This window comes from Prionailurus bengalensis, chromosome C2, assembly GCF_016509475.1.
Source record: "Prionailurus bengalensis isolate Pbe53 chromosome C2, Fcat_Pben_1.1_paternal_pri, whole genome shotgun sequence".
NCBI lineage: Eukaryota > Metazoa > Chordata > Mammalia > Carnivora > Felidae > Prionailurus > Prionailurus bengalensis.
The window spans coordinates 153382511-153401763 of NC_057350.1; the positions used below are offsets into that span (position 1 = coordinate 153382511).

At 43.3% G+C, this 19253-nt stretch overlaps 1 protein-coding gene across 1 annotated transcript in view; it reads right to left on the reverse strand.

The window, feature by feature from the left end:
• Positions 1–19253, reverse strand: part of XYLB (xylulokinase) — a 60518-nt gene that overhangs the window by 5331 nt on the left and 35934 nt on the right. The window contains exons 16-18 of the mRNA XM_043595733.1: positions 6716–6774; positions 5185–5272; positions 2262–2356 (exon numbers count right to left, since the gene is read on the reverse strand). Coding sequence (XP_043451668.1) covers positions 2262–2356; positions 5185–5272; positions 6716–6774 — 242 coding nt within the window. The remainder of the gene's footprint in view (positions 1–2261; positions 2357–5184; positions 5273–6715; positions 6775–19253) is intronic.

Here is a 19253-nt window from a genome sequence, read left to right on the forward strand (position 1 = left end):
GCTCAGTCAGTTAAGCACCTGACTTCGGCTCAGGTCATGATCTCAAGGTTCATGAGTTCGAGCTCCACGTCGGGCTCTGTGCTGGTAGCTCTGGGCCTGGAGCCTGCCTCGGGTTCTGTGTCTCCCTCTCTCTCTGCCCCTCCCCTGGTTGCATACTCTGTCTGACATTGCTGAACCACTAAATCAACCCTGGCAACTACCTTCAGACTTCTTGTTATATAATCAAGCCATTATAGTCAAGGACTCTTTTTAAGCCTCACAATTAGTAGATTAAAAGTAGGCAACCCAGGGGTGCCTGGGTGGCTCAGTTGGTTGAGCCTCCAGATGTTGATTTCGGATCAGGTCACGATCCCTGGGTCCTGGGATTGAGCCCCTCATCAGCCTCCACACTCAGCTTAAGATTCTCTCTCTTTCGGGGCGCCTGGGTGGCGCAGTCGGTTGAGCGTCCGACTTCAGCCGGGTCACGATCTCGCGGTCCGGGAGTTCGAGCCCCGCGTCAGGCTCTGGGCTGATGGCTCAGAGCCTGGAGCCTGTTTCCGATTCTGTGTCTCCCTCTCTCTCTGCCCTTCCCCCGTTCATGCTCTGTCTCTCTCTGTCCCAAAAATAAATAAACGTTGAAAAAAAAAAAATTAAAAAAAAAAAAAAGATTCTCTCTCTTTCTCTAAAATAATAATAATAAAAAAAAGTAGGGAGGACAGATATTGTCCCCACTCCACAGACGAAGAAACAGGTTCAGAGATGAGAAGTGCTGTTCAAGGTTACATGGTGAGGGGAATTCAGGATAAGACCCAGAACCCAAAGGCCCTTTATATCAGTTTAGGGTCTTTTTATTGCACTGAGCTGGCTCTTAAGGGCACACAACCTAAGGACAAAGTAATAGAAGCATGGGCACATCTATATGTGTGGGTTCTCTGTCACCTGTAAACTGTGAGCTTCTGCTCCCAGATATGCTGGGAGACAATTCTCCATGGCGTTTCTATATGTCTGGAGACAGCTTTTCTCTTTCTTTTTTTAAATTTTTAAAAAATGTTTATTTATTTTTGACAGGGAGAAAGAGACAGAGCATGAGTGGGGGAGGAGCAGAGAGAGGGAGACACAGAATCTGAAGGGGGCTCCAGGCTCCAAGCTGCCAGCACAGAGCCCGACGTGGGGCCCAAGCTCACGGACTGCGAGATCATGACCTGAGCCGAAGTCAGACGCTCAACCGACTGAGCCACCCCGGCGCCCCAAGGAGACAGCTTTTTTTGCAGACTATCTTTTTGGTATTTACACAGCAAACAGCCTTGGACGACAGAGACAGGGTCACCCTCTAGAGAAGAGGAAAAACTTACTTGCTGACCAGGATAGTACAGATAATGTTTCCCTTGGGGTCAAAGGTTGGGCAGATATGCTTTCAGCTCCTTTGTAACTTGCGAGTTTCCTAACCTTGGGGTCACTCAGTTGTGACACAGACACAGCATGTGCTCTGGATGCTCCTGGGCCCACCCCACATCATCCCGTGGCACTTCAGGGCCAAGGAAATCTGATGCAAGCAAGAAGCTCACGCTGCCTGCTAGATGAGAAATAACGCCCCGTCTGCTCAGCCCTGCTCCTAGGCTGCAGGAACCTTCTGCAAGCAGGAACACAGGTGTCACAGATGGCCTGGCATACCACACAGACTGCCCTTCAGGAATGAAGAACTTATTCTCCCAGCCCTCAGCTGACAGTCCCCACTGGGGTTTGCTTTGGCTACAGAGAGCTGCCTTACCCCATCCTGGGGTGGCCTGCATGCAGAGATCAATCAACGTGAGGTATTAAAGGCCCGGCCCCCTCACCCCAACTGGGTTAAACTCCAAAGAGTAATCTCAGCCTCACAGATTAGTGGTTAAGTTTTGGGGGAGTCGGGGCGCCTGGGTGGCGCAGTCGGTTAAGCGTCGGACTTCAGCCAGGTCACGATCTCGCGGCCTGTGAGTTCGAGCCCCGCGTCAGGCTCTGGGCTGATGGCTCAGAGCCTGGAGCCTGTCTCCGATTCTGTGTCTCCCTCTCTCTCTGCCCCTCCCCCGTTCATGCTCTGTCTCTCTCTGTCCCAAAAATAAATAAATGTTGAAAAAAAAAATTAAAAAAAAAAAAAAAAAAGTTTTGGGGGAGTCAAAAGTTATATGTGCATTTTCATCTCTGCCAGAGGACTGGCGCCCCTCAACCTGTGTTGTTCAGGACTAACTGGATTAACTAGTCGGTTTTCACGACGCAAAGGCTCTGACCAAATTCTGATGGTGTCTCACCTGAGAAGCTCCTGGGGTTGGGGTAGCAGCTAATCTGGGAGGTGGGGCTAACTTCACAACCTCTGAAAAGGGCACGTCTGTTCCAGCTGCAAGGCCTAGAAGAAAAGCTCATTTCACATCAGTGCATGTTGCAAACGAAGACATTAACTGAAAATAGCATTGTATCTCTGGGGTGATACAATATTTTAAAACTGCATTATGGTGACGGTAGCACAACTCAATCAACTGACTAAAAAAATCACTGAGCTGCGCACTTAAAGTTGGGTGACTTTCATGTCATATAAATTGTGCTTCAACAAAACTGTTTTAAAAAAAGGGAGAAGAGATGTGCTTAGGTGGCTCAGCTGGTTAAGCGTCCAACTTCGGGCTCAGGTCAGGATCTCACGGTTTGTGAGTTCAAGCCCCGTGTCAGGCTCTGTGCTGACAGCTTGGAGCCTGGAGCCTGCTTCAGATTCTGTGTCTCTGTCTCTCTCTGCCCCTCCCCTGCTCGTGCTCTGTCTCTGTCTCTCTCAAAAATAATTAAACATTTAAAAAAATAAAAATAAAAATAAAATAAAATAAAATAAAATAAAATAAAATAAAATAAAAAGAGATAAGGGAAGGGGTGCCTGGGTGGCTCACTCGGTTAAGCCTCCAAATTCAGCTCAGGTCATGATTGCATGCTTTGTGAGTTTGAGCCCTGTGTCAGGCTCTGTGCTGACAACTCAGAGCTTGGAGCCTGCTTTGGATTCTGTGTCTCCCTCTCTCTGTGTCCCTCCCCTGCTTGACTCTGTCTCTCTCTCTGTCAAAAATAAATAAACATTTAAAAAAGAGAGAGAGAGAGAAAGGAGAAATTTCACATGCAGACCTCTCCCCAACAGGGCCTGGTTTGTCTTGCTCACTGTGACAGCACGTGTCACCGCAGGGCAGCTAACACCTGGCACCTGACAGAAGAGGAGGGCTTGCCTGCCCCTCCTCCCTCACAAGCCTCCACTCTCATGACTCTCATGACTGACCGCATTGAAGCCATCCCCGGCTTAAGCTGCAGCTAAAAATGTCACCTGTTTGGAGGCTCCCTAACCCTCCACCCCTAAGTACCATCTGCTGTCCACGGAGCACTTCTTACCATTTCTGGCTACAGATTCAAGGTCCCTCCTTTGCTGAGCCCGAGCTCTGCGAGGCCAGGGACTGGGTCTCCACAAGAGCCCTGGTGCCTAGCACACACCTGCATACCCGAAGCACTCAATAAATGCTCACCAAGTAAATGAGTGCAGGCCTGGAGAAGAGGAAAGACTGCCATAGGTGGACAAGAAAAGTGAGGACTTTCTAGGCAATTTAAGAAGTAGAATCAGATTGACAGGGAAACTCAGGACCACCATGAGTGAGGGAGGGTCCAGTGAAGACATGTGGCCCAGTTTCCAACGAGATGCTGGGATATCCCAGCTCAGAGCTGCAGGGGAACAGGGAATGGGATGAGTGGTGGGGAGGCCAGCACGGAGACCAATCAAAAGACACTGGTCCCCTCTCCACTCACCCAGAGACTATGTGTGAGGTTCATCCCGGATGCAGCTGGGGAAAATAGACATGAAGTGGCTGATACACCTCAGGGTGAGGACTGGTGTGCTAGGACTTAGCTCAGGCTCTGATTTTGGAGGGCAGAGTGAGGCAGTACCCCAGGTGACCTCTGGCAACAAAATAGGCAAAGAAAAGGAAAAATAAGAAAGAAACGAAGTAGGCAGCTCCTTTCCTGCTTCAGCAGCAGGAGGAGCAGGAAGTAGGCCCCAGGCTTCTCATGGGCAACGCTAAATGCCGAAAGATTATGGAACAGTATTTTCAAGATGCTAAGGAGAAGTATTTTGAAGTTGGGGTCCTTTGCCTAGCCAAGGTAGCATTCTTTTGGAGAGGGAAATAAAGTCCATGCTGGACATGTAAGGCTTCCAAAATGATCACCTACTGAATTTCTTCTTAAACTTATCTAGGTGGTATATTCCAACAAAACTATCAAAGAAGAGAAGAAGAAGAAAGAAGTTACAAGGAATCAAAAGAGAGAGAAAGAGAAGTTCATAGGGAGGTGCAAATAAAAGCCAACATGAAAAGAAGTTTAATTAAAAAAATAACCTGGAAGTAAACTGCCCAGTGATCTTGACACAGGAGGTGGTATGATGTGGGCTGAGGTGGGCAGGGCGGAGAGGGAAGGGACAAAGGAGGAAGCGGTTAATTATTAAGAGAAGGATCTAGTCCCTGATTAATTCTCGATGTTGACAGAAAAACGTAAGTTTAAATAGGCGTGTTAAAAAGTTCAGAGTAAATGCCCGAAGAATGGAACCGCTAGAGGGAAGAGAGCCCTTGAGGTAAATGGGCAGCTGGAAGAGCAGTCCGAGCAGGCAGAGGACAGGACAAACTGACTAAATGGGGCCACTGTGGGCATGGGCTGCTCCCACAAGAACCCGCCTAGATGAGGGAGATTCTTTCATTATCTCGAGTTTCAGAGAGGCCGCCATCGCATAGATGGTCCCCTGTGGAGCTGTCCAGGGTACTGGACTGCTTGGCTCTGAATTTCATCTTTGTCTCCACTTCCTGCATTTGCTGAAAATAATGGCTCTGGACTTCATCCACCTCTCCTGCCCACCAGCCGTCTAGACCCCTGCCCATGCACTCTCAAGCACGTCCTGTGTCCCTTCCCAATGTCCCTGTGCTGAACCTGACTGTGACCAAGCCTTGTTCAGTTAGAAACCTACTTTTCTTTCCCTACTTTTTAAGAACAGAATAAAGGAACAAAAGGTTTGGGTTAGTTCTCACCTGCTAGGAGGGAGAAAAATGAAACTAAAGCCCAAGACTCTAATGTCCTTAAGACTGGGATTGCCCATCACCCCTTTCTATCCTCCTCAGCCCAGCCAGTGCCCCAACTCTTCCAGAAGCCTCTGTTCCCCATCCATCGACTTACCATGGAAAGCTCGGTACGCAGAGCCCACACAGGCAGAGTTGGCAGTGTCTATGACATACACTGGGGCGCCAAACACATCCGCAAGTACCTGGAAATGACAGAGGTTCTTACTGTCGTAAGTTGTTCCTCAGAGGGAATATGAACACTTTGGTATGCATTTTTCCTTTTTTCCTTCCTTCCTTCCTTCCTTCCTTCCTTCCTTCCTTCCTTCCTTTTTAATTTTTGACAGAGAGAAAGAGAGAGAGAGAGAGAGAGAGAGAGAGAGATGGAACATGAACAGGAGAGGGGCAGAAGACACAGAATCACAAGTAGGTTCCAGGTTCTGAGCTGTCAGCACAGGGCCCAAGGCGGGGCTCAAACTCACAAACCACAAGATCATGACCTTGGCCAAACTCAGATGCTTAACCAAAGGAATCACGCAGGCGCCACCCCCCTTTTAAAGTTTATTTACTTGAGAGCGAGCACAAGCGAGGGAGGGGCAGAGAGAGGGAGATCCAAAATCCAAAGCCACCCAGGCACCCCACTGACATGCATTTTCTAGGCTCTCTTTCCTCATGTGTCTTCTGATGCCTTCCAGTCCACCTCTACTGCCTTAAAGAAGTATAGTTGGCCATACCACCCTGGTAATAATAGAGTCAGGATGACCTGGGGGGGCATCTCTAGTGGAGAGCCACAGCTCTCCAGGTTGTCCCTGCACTATTTAACCATTTTATCAAAGACAAGAAGGAAGATTTAGGAAGTATGCTTAGCCAATGGCCAAGGTGGAGATGGCTGGGTATCAGACTAATATCAACAAGACCAAACAAACCCAAACTAACAAAGGCATGTTTTATAGGGAAAAGGGTAAAATTTCCCATTTAGGTCCCCAAAATAAATTTTATAAATTTAAAACGGAGGACCTATACTAAGAGAAGTTCACATGGAAAAGACTTGGGAGTCTTAGTTGACCAGAGATGATATAGTGAATGCCACTGATGCCCCATCTGAATCCCGTTACTGGACTGGTGTGCATCCTTCCCCCAGATGCTGTATCAGCTGCTAATGACTCACAGCTGCCCCTCCTAGGAGGGTTGTTCTCACCTCTCTCCAGGGTAGCCACTTGGCCCCTTACCCAAGGTGGAACCATGTCTGCCATACAGATCATGTTTCAGATCTTTCCTATGGGATAGAGCTAAAGCCAAAACCAGATTCTTGCTTATCTTTTCCGCCTGCCCTACCTGCACCCCTCACTCTCTTTCTTCTGGGAGCACCTTCTCAACAACCCACTTAGAGAGAATTCCCATTTCAGGCTCTTCTTCAAGAGAACCTTACCTAAGACAGGTATATTACAAGTCAATAGTTGATACAGCTTCAGGCTATATCAAAAAATGCTCAATGTCCCAGTAAGATACTGGCAGCCTTATGATGTGATAGCCTGATGGTCAGACATCTGCAAGAGTGGGAAGAGGCAGTCCTTACTAGACAGTGTCTGGGTCTTAGGAATAACTGACATGGAAGAGGCCCTTCTGTTTAGCCTGCTACCAGCACATACCTGTAAGATGTCTCTGTTGTGAGATGCCCCTCCAGTGGCCAAAATCTTTGTCTTGGGCACTGCAAGGAAAAAGAAACACCTGAATGGATGCAACAATCTCCCCAAGGCAAAAAATACTGTTTTCCAGAGTTCTTTAGCCAAGAAGGGCTTGTGTTCGACCAATGCCTCTTGTTCATCACACAGGACTCAAGGAGAGATCCAAAGCTGGCTCTGTCCATGCAGGCTTGTCACAACTAAACTTTTTTTCCCTTAATTTTTAGAGACAGAGCGAGAGTGAGAGAGAGAGAGAGAGAGAGCGGGGGAGAGGGGCAGAGGGAGAGAGAAAGAGAATCTTAAGTTGGCTCCATGCTCAGCATGGAGCCCAACTTGGGGCTCAATCCCATGACCCAGGGATCACGACAGGAGCCAAAATCAAGAGTCAGACGATCAACTGACTGAGCCACCGAGGTGCCCCACAGGTTTGTCAGAAGTAATTTGCTTGTCAGGCTGCTGTCCCACTGACCTCTGTCTTCATTTTTTATCATTAAAGAACAGAATCTCTCAACAAACCAGGAAGAGAAGGGAACATACTTAATAAAAGCCATATATCCAAAATTTACAACAATCATCACTCTTAACAAACCAGAAGTATTTTCTTTAAGACTGCTTTGCCTCTCAGACCCCCGAAAATGGATTCCAAATGACCCCTGCCTCCAGATATTTTTACTGTCATGTCATTCCCTCTCACATTCAATAAGGCTGACTCATGTGGCCAGTGGGATATTGTGTAAAATGTGGAGTATGAGTTCCAAGTCTAGGTCATAAAGGACACTGAGGCTTCTATTATAGATTAGTCTCTTGGATCCCTCACTTTGGGTGCTAATTGCCATGTCATGAAGACACTCAAGAAGTCCCCTGGAGATGTCTACAGGGTGAGGAACTGCAGCTTCCTGTCAATAACAATGTGAGCTGGTCACCTGGGAAGGAGATCCAACCCAGTCAAGCCTTCAGATGACTACTTCAGATGACTACTGCAGTCGAGCCTTCAGATGACCGCAGCCCCAGATGACATACTGACTTCAACCTTATAAGAGACCTCAGCCAGAACTACTAAGTTATGCGAATCCCAAATTCTTGATCCACAGAAACCATGCAAGATAATAAATGCTCATTGTTTTTTGAAGCTGCTAAGTCTTTTAAAAAATATTTTCTTTAATGTTTATTTATTTTTGACAGAGAGAGAGCGAGTGAGCAGGGGAGGGGTAGAGAGGGAAACAGAGGATCCGAAGCAGGCTCTGAGCTGACAGCAGAGAGCCTGATGTGGGGCTTGAACTCACAAACTATGAGATCATGACCTGAGCCAAAGTCAGACGCTCAACTGACTGAGCCACCCAAGCGCCCCTAAGTTTCTAAGTCTTGAGGTAATTTGTTACACAGCAATAGATAACTAATAGTAGGAACAAAACAGAGACTCATACTATCCAGTACACTGTTACATAGTACTAGTGATGTTGCCATACCTATAAAACAAATAAATACATCAACAAATAAATATTTAAGGATTGAAAAAACAGAAAAAAAACTACCATTATTTACAGACAATATACTATATAATTGGAAGAATTTTAAATAAGCAAACTAATTAAAGTTTAATAAGGCTGCCATATACAATAATCAACTTATAATAATCAATGGCATTTTTAGCAATAATCAATTAGTAAATGTGATAGAAAATAAATTACCATTCACATTGGCAACCAGATGTAATCTAGTGAGGATATACTTTAGCAAAAAATTCAAAAGTCTCTATGAGGAAAGAAATTGAAACTGTTATTAAAGTACAAAAAGGAGGGGTGCCTGGGGGGGCTCAGTGGGTTAAGCCTCCAACTTCAGCTCAGGTCATGATCTCACAGTTTGTGAGTTTGAGCCTGATGTCGGGCTGTGCTGACACCTGGGAGCCTGGAGCATGCTTCGGATTCTGCGTCTCCCTTTCTCTGCCCCACCCCTGCTCATGCTCTTTCTCTCTGTCTCAAAAATAAATAAACATTAAAAAAATAATAAAGTACAAAAACGAATATCTAAGTAAATTAAAAGATATTCCATGGTCTTGGATGGGTTTGAATTAATATCATAGAAGTGTTATTTTTTTTTGCAAATTAATCTATAAATTCATTGCAACCTAAATAAAAATTCCAATTGGACTTTTCTTAATTTTTGCTATTTATTTTTGAGAGAGACAGACAAAACACGAGCAAGGGAGGGGCAGAGAGAAAGGGAGACACAGAACTTGAAGCAGGCTCTAGGTTCTGAGCTGTCAGCACAGAGCCTGACGTGAGGCCCAAACCTACGAACTGTGAGACCATGACCTGAGCTGAAGTCGGTTGCTTAACCAACTGAGCCACCCAGGCACCCCTTATTTTCTGTTTTTATAAAAAAGATTTTTCTCTACTACATTTTTTACTTCTTTGTAAATTTTTTAATTCTATTTTTACCTTCATCATTTCATTTTATTCTATTTTATTGTATTTTTTTAAATTTTCAAAAGCTTTGTCCCCCCCCCCTTTTTTCCTTTTCTTATCTTTCCCTTTTTTCTCTAATCTATCAAGCTTTCAACAACCAGACCAAAACACACCTAGGATCTAGCATCCTTTATTAGTTTTTTATGTGTTTTTAAAATTTTTTTTTTTACTTTATTAATTCCTTTTCTTCCTTCAAAATGATGAAACAGAGGAATTAACCCCAAAAGAAAAAACAGGAAAAAATGACAGCCAGGGACTTAATCAACACAGATACAAGCAAGAGGCCTGAACCAGAATTTAGAATCACAATAATAAGAATAGTAGCTGGGGTTGAAAAAAGCATAGAGTCCCTTTCTGGGGAGACAAAAGGAGTAAACTCTAGTCAGGATGAAATTAAAAATGCTATAACTAAGATGAAATCTCAAATCGATGCCATGGTGGCAAGGATGGATGAAGCAGAGCAATGAATCAGCAATATAAAAGACAAACTTATGAAGAATAATGAAGCAGAAAAAAAGAGGGAAACTGAGGCAAAAGAGCACGATATAAGAATTAGTGAACTCAGTGACTCATTAAAAAGGAGTAACATCTGACTCATAGGGGTCCCAGAAGATGAAGAAAGAGAAAAAAGGGTAGAAGGTTTATGTGAGCAAACCATAGTGGAAAACTTTCCAATCTGGGGAAACACACAGACATCAAAATCCAGGAAGCACAGAGAACTCCCATTAGATTCAACAAAATCCAACTATCAACAAGGCATATCATAGTCAAACTCACAAAATACTTAGGCAAGGAAAGAATCATGAAAGCAGAAAGAGAAAAAAGTCCTTAATCTACAAGGGAAGACAGACCCGGTTCACAGCAGACCTATCCACAGCAACTTGGCAGACCAGAAAGGAGTGGCAGGATATATTGCCACTGTGCAATGTGCTGAATCAGAAAAATATGGAATCAAGAATTCTTTTTAAAATAATTTTTTTAACGTTTATTCATTTTTGAGAGATGGAGTGAGACAGAGCATGAGGAGGGATGGGAGGGATGGAACCCAGAGATGGGAGGTCAGAGAGAAAGGGAGACACAGAATCCAAATCAGGCTCCAGGCTCTGCGCTGTCAGCACAGAGCCCAATGCGAGGCTCGAACGCACAGACAATGAGATCACGACCTGAGCCAAAGTTGGACACTCAACCAACTGAGCCACCCAGGTGCCCCTGCAACCAAGAATTCTTTATACAGCAAGGCTGTCATTCAAAATAGAAGGAGAGATAAAAAGTCTCCCAGACAAACAAGAACTAAAGGAGTTTGTGACCATTAAAACAGCCCTGCAAAAAATTTTAAGGGGGACTCTCTGAGGGGAGAAAAGATGAAAAAAAGAAAAAAAAAAAGAAAAAAAAAAAGACCAAAAGCAACAAAGGCTAGAAAGGACCAGAGAACACCACCAGAAACACCAACTCCACAGGCAACATAATGATAATAAATTCATATCTTTCAGTACTCACTCTAAATTTCAATGGACTAAGCACTCCAATCAGAAGACATAGGGTAACAGAATGGATAAGAAAACAAGATCCATCTATATGTAATTTACAAGAGACCCATTTTAGACCTAAAGACACCTTCAGATTGAAAGTAAGGGAACGGAGAACCATATATCATGCTAATGGTCACCAAAAGAAAGCCAGAGTAGCCATACTTATATCACACAACCTAGATTTTAAAGTAAAGCCTGTAACAAAAGATGAAGAAGGGCATTATATCATAATTAAGGGGTCTATCCACCAAGAAGATCTAACAATTGTAAACAAAGATGTTCCAAATATGGGAATACCCAAATATATAAATCAATTAATCACAAACCTACAGAAACTCATTGATAATAATACCATAATAGTAGGGGACTTTGACACTCCACTTACAACAATGAACAGATCACCTAAACAGAAAATCAACAAGGAAACAATGGCTTTGAATGACACACTGGACCAGATGGACTTAACAGATATATTCAGAACATTTCATCCTATAGCAGCAGAATACACATTCTTCTTGAGTGCACAAGGAACATTCTCCAGAATAGATCACATACTGGGACACAAATCAACCCTCAAATCAACCCTCAAAAAGATCAAGATCATATCGTGCCTATTTTCAGACCACAATACTATGAAACTCAAAATCAACCACAAGAGAAAACTTAAGGCAACAAATACTTGGAGACTAAAGAACATCCTACTAAACACTGAATGGGTTAACCAGGAAGTTAAAGAAATTAAAAAGTAATAGAAGCCAATGAAAATGATAACACCACAACCCAAAACCTCTGGGATACAGCAAAGGCAGTCATAAGAGGAAAGTATATAGCAATCCAAACCTTACTAAAGAAGGAAGAAAGGTCTCGGATACACAACCTAACTATACACCTGAAAGAGCTGGAAAAAGAACAGCAAATAAAACCCAAAACTAGGAGAAGACAGGAAATAATAAGGATTAGAGCAGAAATCAATGCTATCGAAACCCAAAAAACAGTAGAACAGAACAATGAAACCAGTTTCCAAGAACCATGTTTAAAAGAATTAACAAGATTGATAAATCCCTAGCCAGTTTGATCAAAAAGAAAAAAAAAAAAGGACCCAAATAAATAAAATCATGAAGGAAAGAGGAGAGATCACAACCAACACTGCAGAGATACAAACAATAATAAGAGAATATTATGAGCATTATACGCCAATAAAATGGGCAATCTGGAAGAAATGGACAAATTATTAGAAACATATAAACTACCAAAACTGAAACAAGAAGAAATAGAAAATTTGAAGACCCATAACCAGTAAAGAAGTTGAATTAGTAATCAAAAAACTCCCAAAAAAAGAAGAGTCCAGGGATGGATGGCTTTCCAGGGGAATGCTACCAAACATTTATTTTATTTATTTATTTTTATTTTTATTTTTTTAATGTTTATTTATTTTTGAGACAGAGAGAGACAGAGCATGAATGGGGGAGGGGCAGAGAGAGAGGGAGACACAGAATCGGAAGCAGGCTCTGGCTCTGAGCCATCAGCACAGAGCCCGATGCGGAGCTCGAACTCACAGACCGCGAGATCGTGACCTGAGCTGAAGTCGGACGCTTAACCAACTGAGCCACCCAGGCGTCCCTCTACCAAACATTTAAAGACGAGTTAATACCTATTCTTTTGAAGCTCTTCCAAAAAACAGAAACGGAAGGAAAACTCCCAAACTCATTCTATGAAGCCAGCATTACCTTTTTTCCAAAACCAAAAACCCCACTAAAAAGGAGAACTACAGACCAACTTCCAAGATGAACATGGATGCAAAAATCCTCAACAAGATACTAGCCAACCAGATCTAAAAATACATTAAAAGAATTATTCACCACGATCAAGTGGGATTTATTCCTGGGCTGCAAGGGTGGTTCAATACCTGCAAATCAATCAACATGATACATCACATTAACAAAAGAAAGGATAAGAACCACATGATCCTCTCGATAGATGCAGAAAAAGCATTTGGCAAAATGCAGCATCCTTTCTTGATAAAAACCCTCAAGACAGTAAGGATAGAAGGATCATACTTCAAGATCTTAAAAGCCATATGAAAGACCTACCAGGAATATCATCCTCAATGGGGACAAACTGAGAACTTTCCATCTAAGGTCAGGAACTTGACAGGGATGTCCACTCTTGCCACTGTTATTCAACATAGTACTTAAGTCCTAGCCTCAGTGATCAGACAACACAAAGTAATAAAAGGCATCCAAATCGGCAAGAAGGAAGTCAAACTTTCACTCTTTGCAGATGACATGATACTCTATATGGAAAACCCAAAAGATTCCACCAAAAAACTGCTAGAACTGGTCCATGAATTCAGCAAAGTTGCAGGATATACAGTGAATGCACAGAAATTGGTTGCATTTGTATATGCCAATAATGAAGCAATAGAAAGAGAAATCAAGGAATCGACCCCATTTACAATTGCACCAAAAACCATAAAATACCTAGGAATAAACCTAACCAAGGAGGTGAAAAATCTATACACTGAAAACTATAGAAAGCTTATGAAAGAAATTGAAGAAGACACACACAAAAAATAGAAAAATGCTCCATGCTTATGGATTGGAAGAACAAATACTGTTAAAATGTTGATACTACCCAAAGCAATCTACATATTCAATGCAATCCCTATCAAAATAACACCAGCATTCTTCACAGGGCTAGAACAAACAATCCTAAAATTTGTATGGAACCAGAAAAGACCCTGAATAGCCAAAGCAATCCTGAAAAAGAAAATTAAAACTGGAGGCATCACAATCCCAGAGTTCAAGCTGTATTACAAAGCTGTACTCATCAAGACAGTACGGTACTGGCACCAAAACAGACACTCAGATCAACGGAACAGAGAACCTAGAAATGGACCCACAAACATATGGCCAACTAATCTTTGACAAAGCAGGAAAGAACATCCAATGGAATAAAGACAGTCTCTTCAGCAAATGGTGCTGGGAAAACTGGGCAGAGGCGTGCAGAAGAATGAACCTGGACCACTTTCTTACACCATATCCAAAAATAAATTCAAAATGGATGAAAGACCTAAATGTTAAGACAGGAAGCCATCAAAATCCTCAAGGAGAAAGAAGGAAAAACCTCTTTGACCTTGGCCGCAGCAGCTTCTTACTCAACACATCTCCGGAGGCAAGGGAAACAGAAGCAAAAATGAACTATTGGGACCTCATCAAAATAAAAAGCTTCTGCACAACAAAGGAAACAATCAGCAAAACTGAAAGGCAACCAATGGTATGGGAGAAAATATTTGCAAACAACATAGCAGATAAAGGGTTAGTATCCAAAATCTATAAAGAACTTATCAAACTCAACACCCAAAAAACAAATAATCCAGTGAAGAAATGGGCAAAAGACATGAATAGACACTTCTCCAAGGAAGACATCCAGATGGCCAACCGACACATGAAAAAATGCTCAACATCACTCATCATCAGGGAAATACAAATCAGAACCACAATGATACCACCTCACACCAGTCAGAATGGCTAAAATTAACAACTCAGGCAACAACAGACATTGGCAAGAATGCAGAGAAAGAAGATCTCTTTTGCATGGCTGGCAGTAATGCAAACTGGTGCAGCCACTCTGGAAAATAGTGTGGAGGTTCCTCAAAAAATTAAAAATAGACCTACCTTATGACCCAGCAACTGCACAACTACATATTTATCCAAGGGATACAGGTGTGCTGTTTCAAAGGGGTACATGCACCTTAGTGCTTATTTATAGCAGCGCTATTGACAATAGCCAAAATATGGAAAGAGCCCAAACATCCATAGATGGATGAATGGATAGAGAAGATGTGGTATATATACAATGGAGTATTACTTAGCAATCTAAAAGAATAAAATCTTATCATTTACAACTATGTGGATGGAACTAGAGAGTATTATGCTAAGAGAAATTCATCAGAGAAAGACAGATATTACATGATTTCACTGATATGAGGAATTTAAGACACAGATGAACATAAGGGGAGGGAGCAAAAATAATATAAAACAAGGAGGGGGACAAAACATAAGAGACTCTTAAATATAGAGAACAAACAGAGTTGTGGGAGGGAGGGGGATGGGCTAAATGGGTGATGGGCATTAAGGAGGTCACTTACTAAGGGATGAGCACTGGGTGTTATACATAGGGTATGAATCACTGGAATCTACTCCTGAAATCATTATTGCACTATACGCTAACTTGGATGTAAATTTAAAAAAACAAATAAATAAAATGAGGCCACTAGGTTGGGCTTTAATCCAACATGGCTACTGTCCTTATGAGAAGGACACACAGAGGAAACCATGTGAAGTCACAGGCATCTATAAGCCGAGGAGAGAGACCTCAGGAAAACCAACCCTGCTGACACCTTGACCTCAGATTTTTAGCCTCCAGGATTCTCAGAAAATAAATATTTTGTCCAGTCTGTGTTATGCAGCTCTGGACAACTAATACAACTACAAAACCGCAATACATAATAGTTTGTCCCAAGAACAGACCAATAAGCCAATGGAGTGGAAAAGGGGGTGTGGAGAGAGACCCACGTAGAAAGGTTTCTTTCTTTCTTTTTTTTTTTTTTTTTTGCTGTTTATTTATTTATTTTGAGCAAGTTAGAGAGTACTAGGGGAGAGAGGGGCAGAGAAAGAGGGAGAGAGAATCTTAAGAAGGCTCCATGCTCAGTGCCAAGCTCGATGTGGGGCTTAATCCCACAACTGTGAGATCATGACCTGAGTCGGTATAAGAGTCAGACGTGTAACTGACTGAGCCACGCAGCTGCCCTGAGAGACTCATGTATATATAAAAACCTGATAAATGATAAAGAGGGCACTACATACAGATAATACAGGAAAAGAGAAGTGAGTCACCATATGAAAAAAAATTAAGCCAGGACCCAATTTACACCATTCATAAAGGTGAGCTCCAGATGGATCAGAGTCCTAAATGTGGAAGTTACACTAACAGTACACAATGTAAAAAAAACATTTCTGTGGCAATGGTAAAACGTCTTAAACAATATCTCAAAAACATAAAATTTAAGATGAAAAATTGGTGGGTTTCATTTAATCGAAATTTTGTTCAGTTGCCGACACTATAAATAAGGTTAACAGACAAATGACAGGAGATGTTTGCAACACAGAAAGCAGACAAGGATCCAAGTGTTTGAAGCATCCGACTTCGGCTCAGGTCATGATCTCACAGTTCATGGGTTCGAGCCCTGTGTTGGGCTCTGAGCTGACAGCTCAGAGCCTGGAGCCTGCTTTGGATTTCGTGTCTTCCTCTCTCTGCCTTCCCCTGCTCACGCTCTGTCTCTGTCTCGCAAAATAAATAAATCGTTAAAAAAACTAATTAAAAAAAAAAGAATAAGAAGGGAAATACAATACGGGGAAAATGATGAAGGATATAACCAGCCAATTCACAGAGAGAAAAACCAAAGTTACAAAAGCTGTTCAAACTCGTTATTAATGAAGAAAAACACAAATTAAACCAACACTGGGATACTAGTTTCCATCCATCAGATTAGCAAACGATTCAAAGGTGCTTAATGCTAAGTGTTGGTGGGGATGCACTGAGAGTAGACCAATGATTTCAGAAATGTGAGACTCAGCCTCTCTGTCTACCCACTTCCAATGAGCAGCAGCAGCACCTGACCTCAAGCTAAAGACCTGCCCTCCAGAGGTGGTACCTGCAGAGGGTGCCTGGAGGGCCTGAGGAAAAGCTGAACTTGAGTAACACTGAGCTGCTAGGGCAGACGTGAAAAGGAACAGACATGCACCCATCAGAGAAATGCCCTACATTCACCTTCTAAGCAGAATAAAAAATCCTGCTGATTGCGGCATGTGGAGAGCCTTTGTAGAGAGGACTCCAGCTTCTAACCTTGTACAATGCTTAGAAGATTCAACTTAAATCTGCCTGTGGTCAGGGAGCCTGTGGTCAGGTTCAGTCGGTTAAGTGTCGGACTCTTGGTTTCTGCTCAGGTCGTGATCCTGTGGTTTTGTGAGTTCGAGCCCTGCATCGAGCTCTGCACTGACTGTGGAGTCTGCTTGGGATTCTCTCTCTCCCTCTCTCTCTCTGCCCCTCCCCGATTCGCATTGTCTCTGTCTCTCTCAAAATAAATAAATAAAAACTTAAAAAAAAAAATCTGGTGTCTGTTGTCACCCCATCTACTGTCACAGCCTCTCTAGGCTGCCCTCCTGCTGGGGTAGGTGGGGTGTGGGTGGGGGGGCACGGGGTTAAGAAGGGATCTTGCACTTGAACAGGAACCCAGGCTTGCTGTCGAGACTGAGACCCAATTACTCATTCAGTACTGTGAACCCACAGCCAAGACAGTTGAGAAAAGTATCCTTTTAGTTATTAATTCCACAAATATTTAGGGAGAGCCCAGTTACCACCGGGGAGTGGTTTAAGAGGTGGGAACAGGTGGTCTAACAAGACAGAGGAGACCCTTCCTCTCAGGGGGCTCACATTCTAGTTGAGGAAGGACAGACCATAAACAGGTAGATAAATTAGAAAATAGAGCATGATAGTGACAAGTTCTGTGATGAAACAAAGCAAAGCGAAATTAGGGCCAGAGGGCCAACAGCTGGTCCAGTACAGGGTGTCTCAACCTCGGCACAGGTGGCATTTGGACTGGATAATTCTTTGCTGTGGAGGGCTGGCATGTGCCCTGTGGAATGGGCAGTGGCACCCCGGCCTCTGCCCACGAGAGCAGCACTCCCCGTCTGCGACACCAAAAAGGTCTCCAGATATTGTCAAATATCCTCTGGGATAAAAGGCAAAACTGCCTCTGCTGAAAACCACCAGTCAATATGAATTCTAGTAAAAAGAACAGAGAAAATGAAGGGAAAGAAATCATCAGAGAAATAATGTGATAAATTTCCTCAAGCTAGAAAATGTCAGATATATTCTAATGAAATGAGCACTCACCACAATGAAGGAAGAAGGCTGAGACCTAAACTTTAACTGAGAGACTTCAAAACCCTAAGAAAAGATTCTAGAAGATTCTGCAGAGACAAAAATACCATTCAGATGGGCCTCTCACTGGCGACACTAAAAGTCAGAAGAGGACAAAACATTGTTTTGTTTTAAAGTTTATTTATTTTGAGACAGGGGCACTTGGGTGGCTCAGTCAGTTAAGTATTATTTAAGTGTGAAAGCAAAATTGAAGTATTTTATTACAGTCTGAGAGCATCCCCCACACTCCCACATCTACATGAACGAAGGGTCAAGGATGTCCTGAAGCAAAGAGGAAATACAAATACAAAACCACTTAGATGTGTGATCTAATAGTGGCAATCAAAGAAAGCAACCAAGTGTATAATTTAAGTAATTATTGATGCATAATGCACACTGAACAGTAACATTTCTGGAACTGGAAAATGGGAGGTAAAGACAGGAGAGTAGAGAGGGAACATAATGTCTTTCGGTGGAGACCATCATCACCGAGTAGAATATAAATTCTAAACACTGATCAAAAGCAATAAATGTATCTGTTTCGAGAAATTTTTTAAACGTTTGTTAATTTTTGAGAGAGAAAGAGAGCACATGTGCAAGCGCACATGATGGGGAGAGAGAGACGGAGACAGAGGACCTGAAGTGCGCCCTGCGCTGACAGCAGCATGCCCCGTGCGGGGCTGGAACTCACAAACTGTGTCATCATGGTCTGAGCTTAGCTGACTGAGCCACCCAGGCGCCCCCTATGTTGGAATTTTAAACATTAATTACTAGAAAAAGAGGTAGAGCCTATAGGCTCAGGGGCCAACGGTGGAAATGCCTGCAGGGCCAGAAGGGGCGCATGAGGCCAGAGTAAGGCAGCACCGGCACCCGCTCGGGCAGAGGTATTTGACTGAATAACCAAACGCTGTGCTAGCCAAACACAACAGGCTCTAGAAACAAAATCCGTACTCAGGTTGTCACTTTACTACCAACACCTGTTACACAGAAGAGACGAAATAAGGAACAATCAGTCACGGACATTTACAAGCCTGAGAGCAGCCCACGGTTCCTAATACTGAACCGGCAAGAGCAAACCTACACCACAGAAGACCAGAGAAGTCGATCGCAGCACAAGCACGTGATGGAACACTCCAGTGCAGTGAGAACGAACGAACGGCTAATAGCCACGCTAATTCACACGGATGAATTCATGAAGGTCACAGAGTTACAGAAGCAAGTCCCCTAAGAACACGAGTCACTCCACACCACAGCTGGGGGAGAATGATGCCTCGTGTTTGTGCAGCCCTTTCTGGTTGCAAGCATGTTCGTTTACGTAATCTTATTTGGAAGGAGCCCAGCAGAGCTGGCAAGACAGGTTTGATAGCTGCTCTTAAGCTTTTGCTAAGAGGGTAAGTAACTCTATGTGGTTTTGCACCAAAAATTCTTTAAAGGCTGGGAATGATGACATTATCCCATCAGCCCTCCGGTGCCCGGAAGGACTTCTCTGCTCTCACGGCTGCTTCCTGCACACTGTTGGGGACAGCC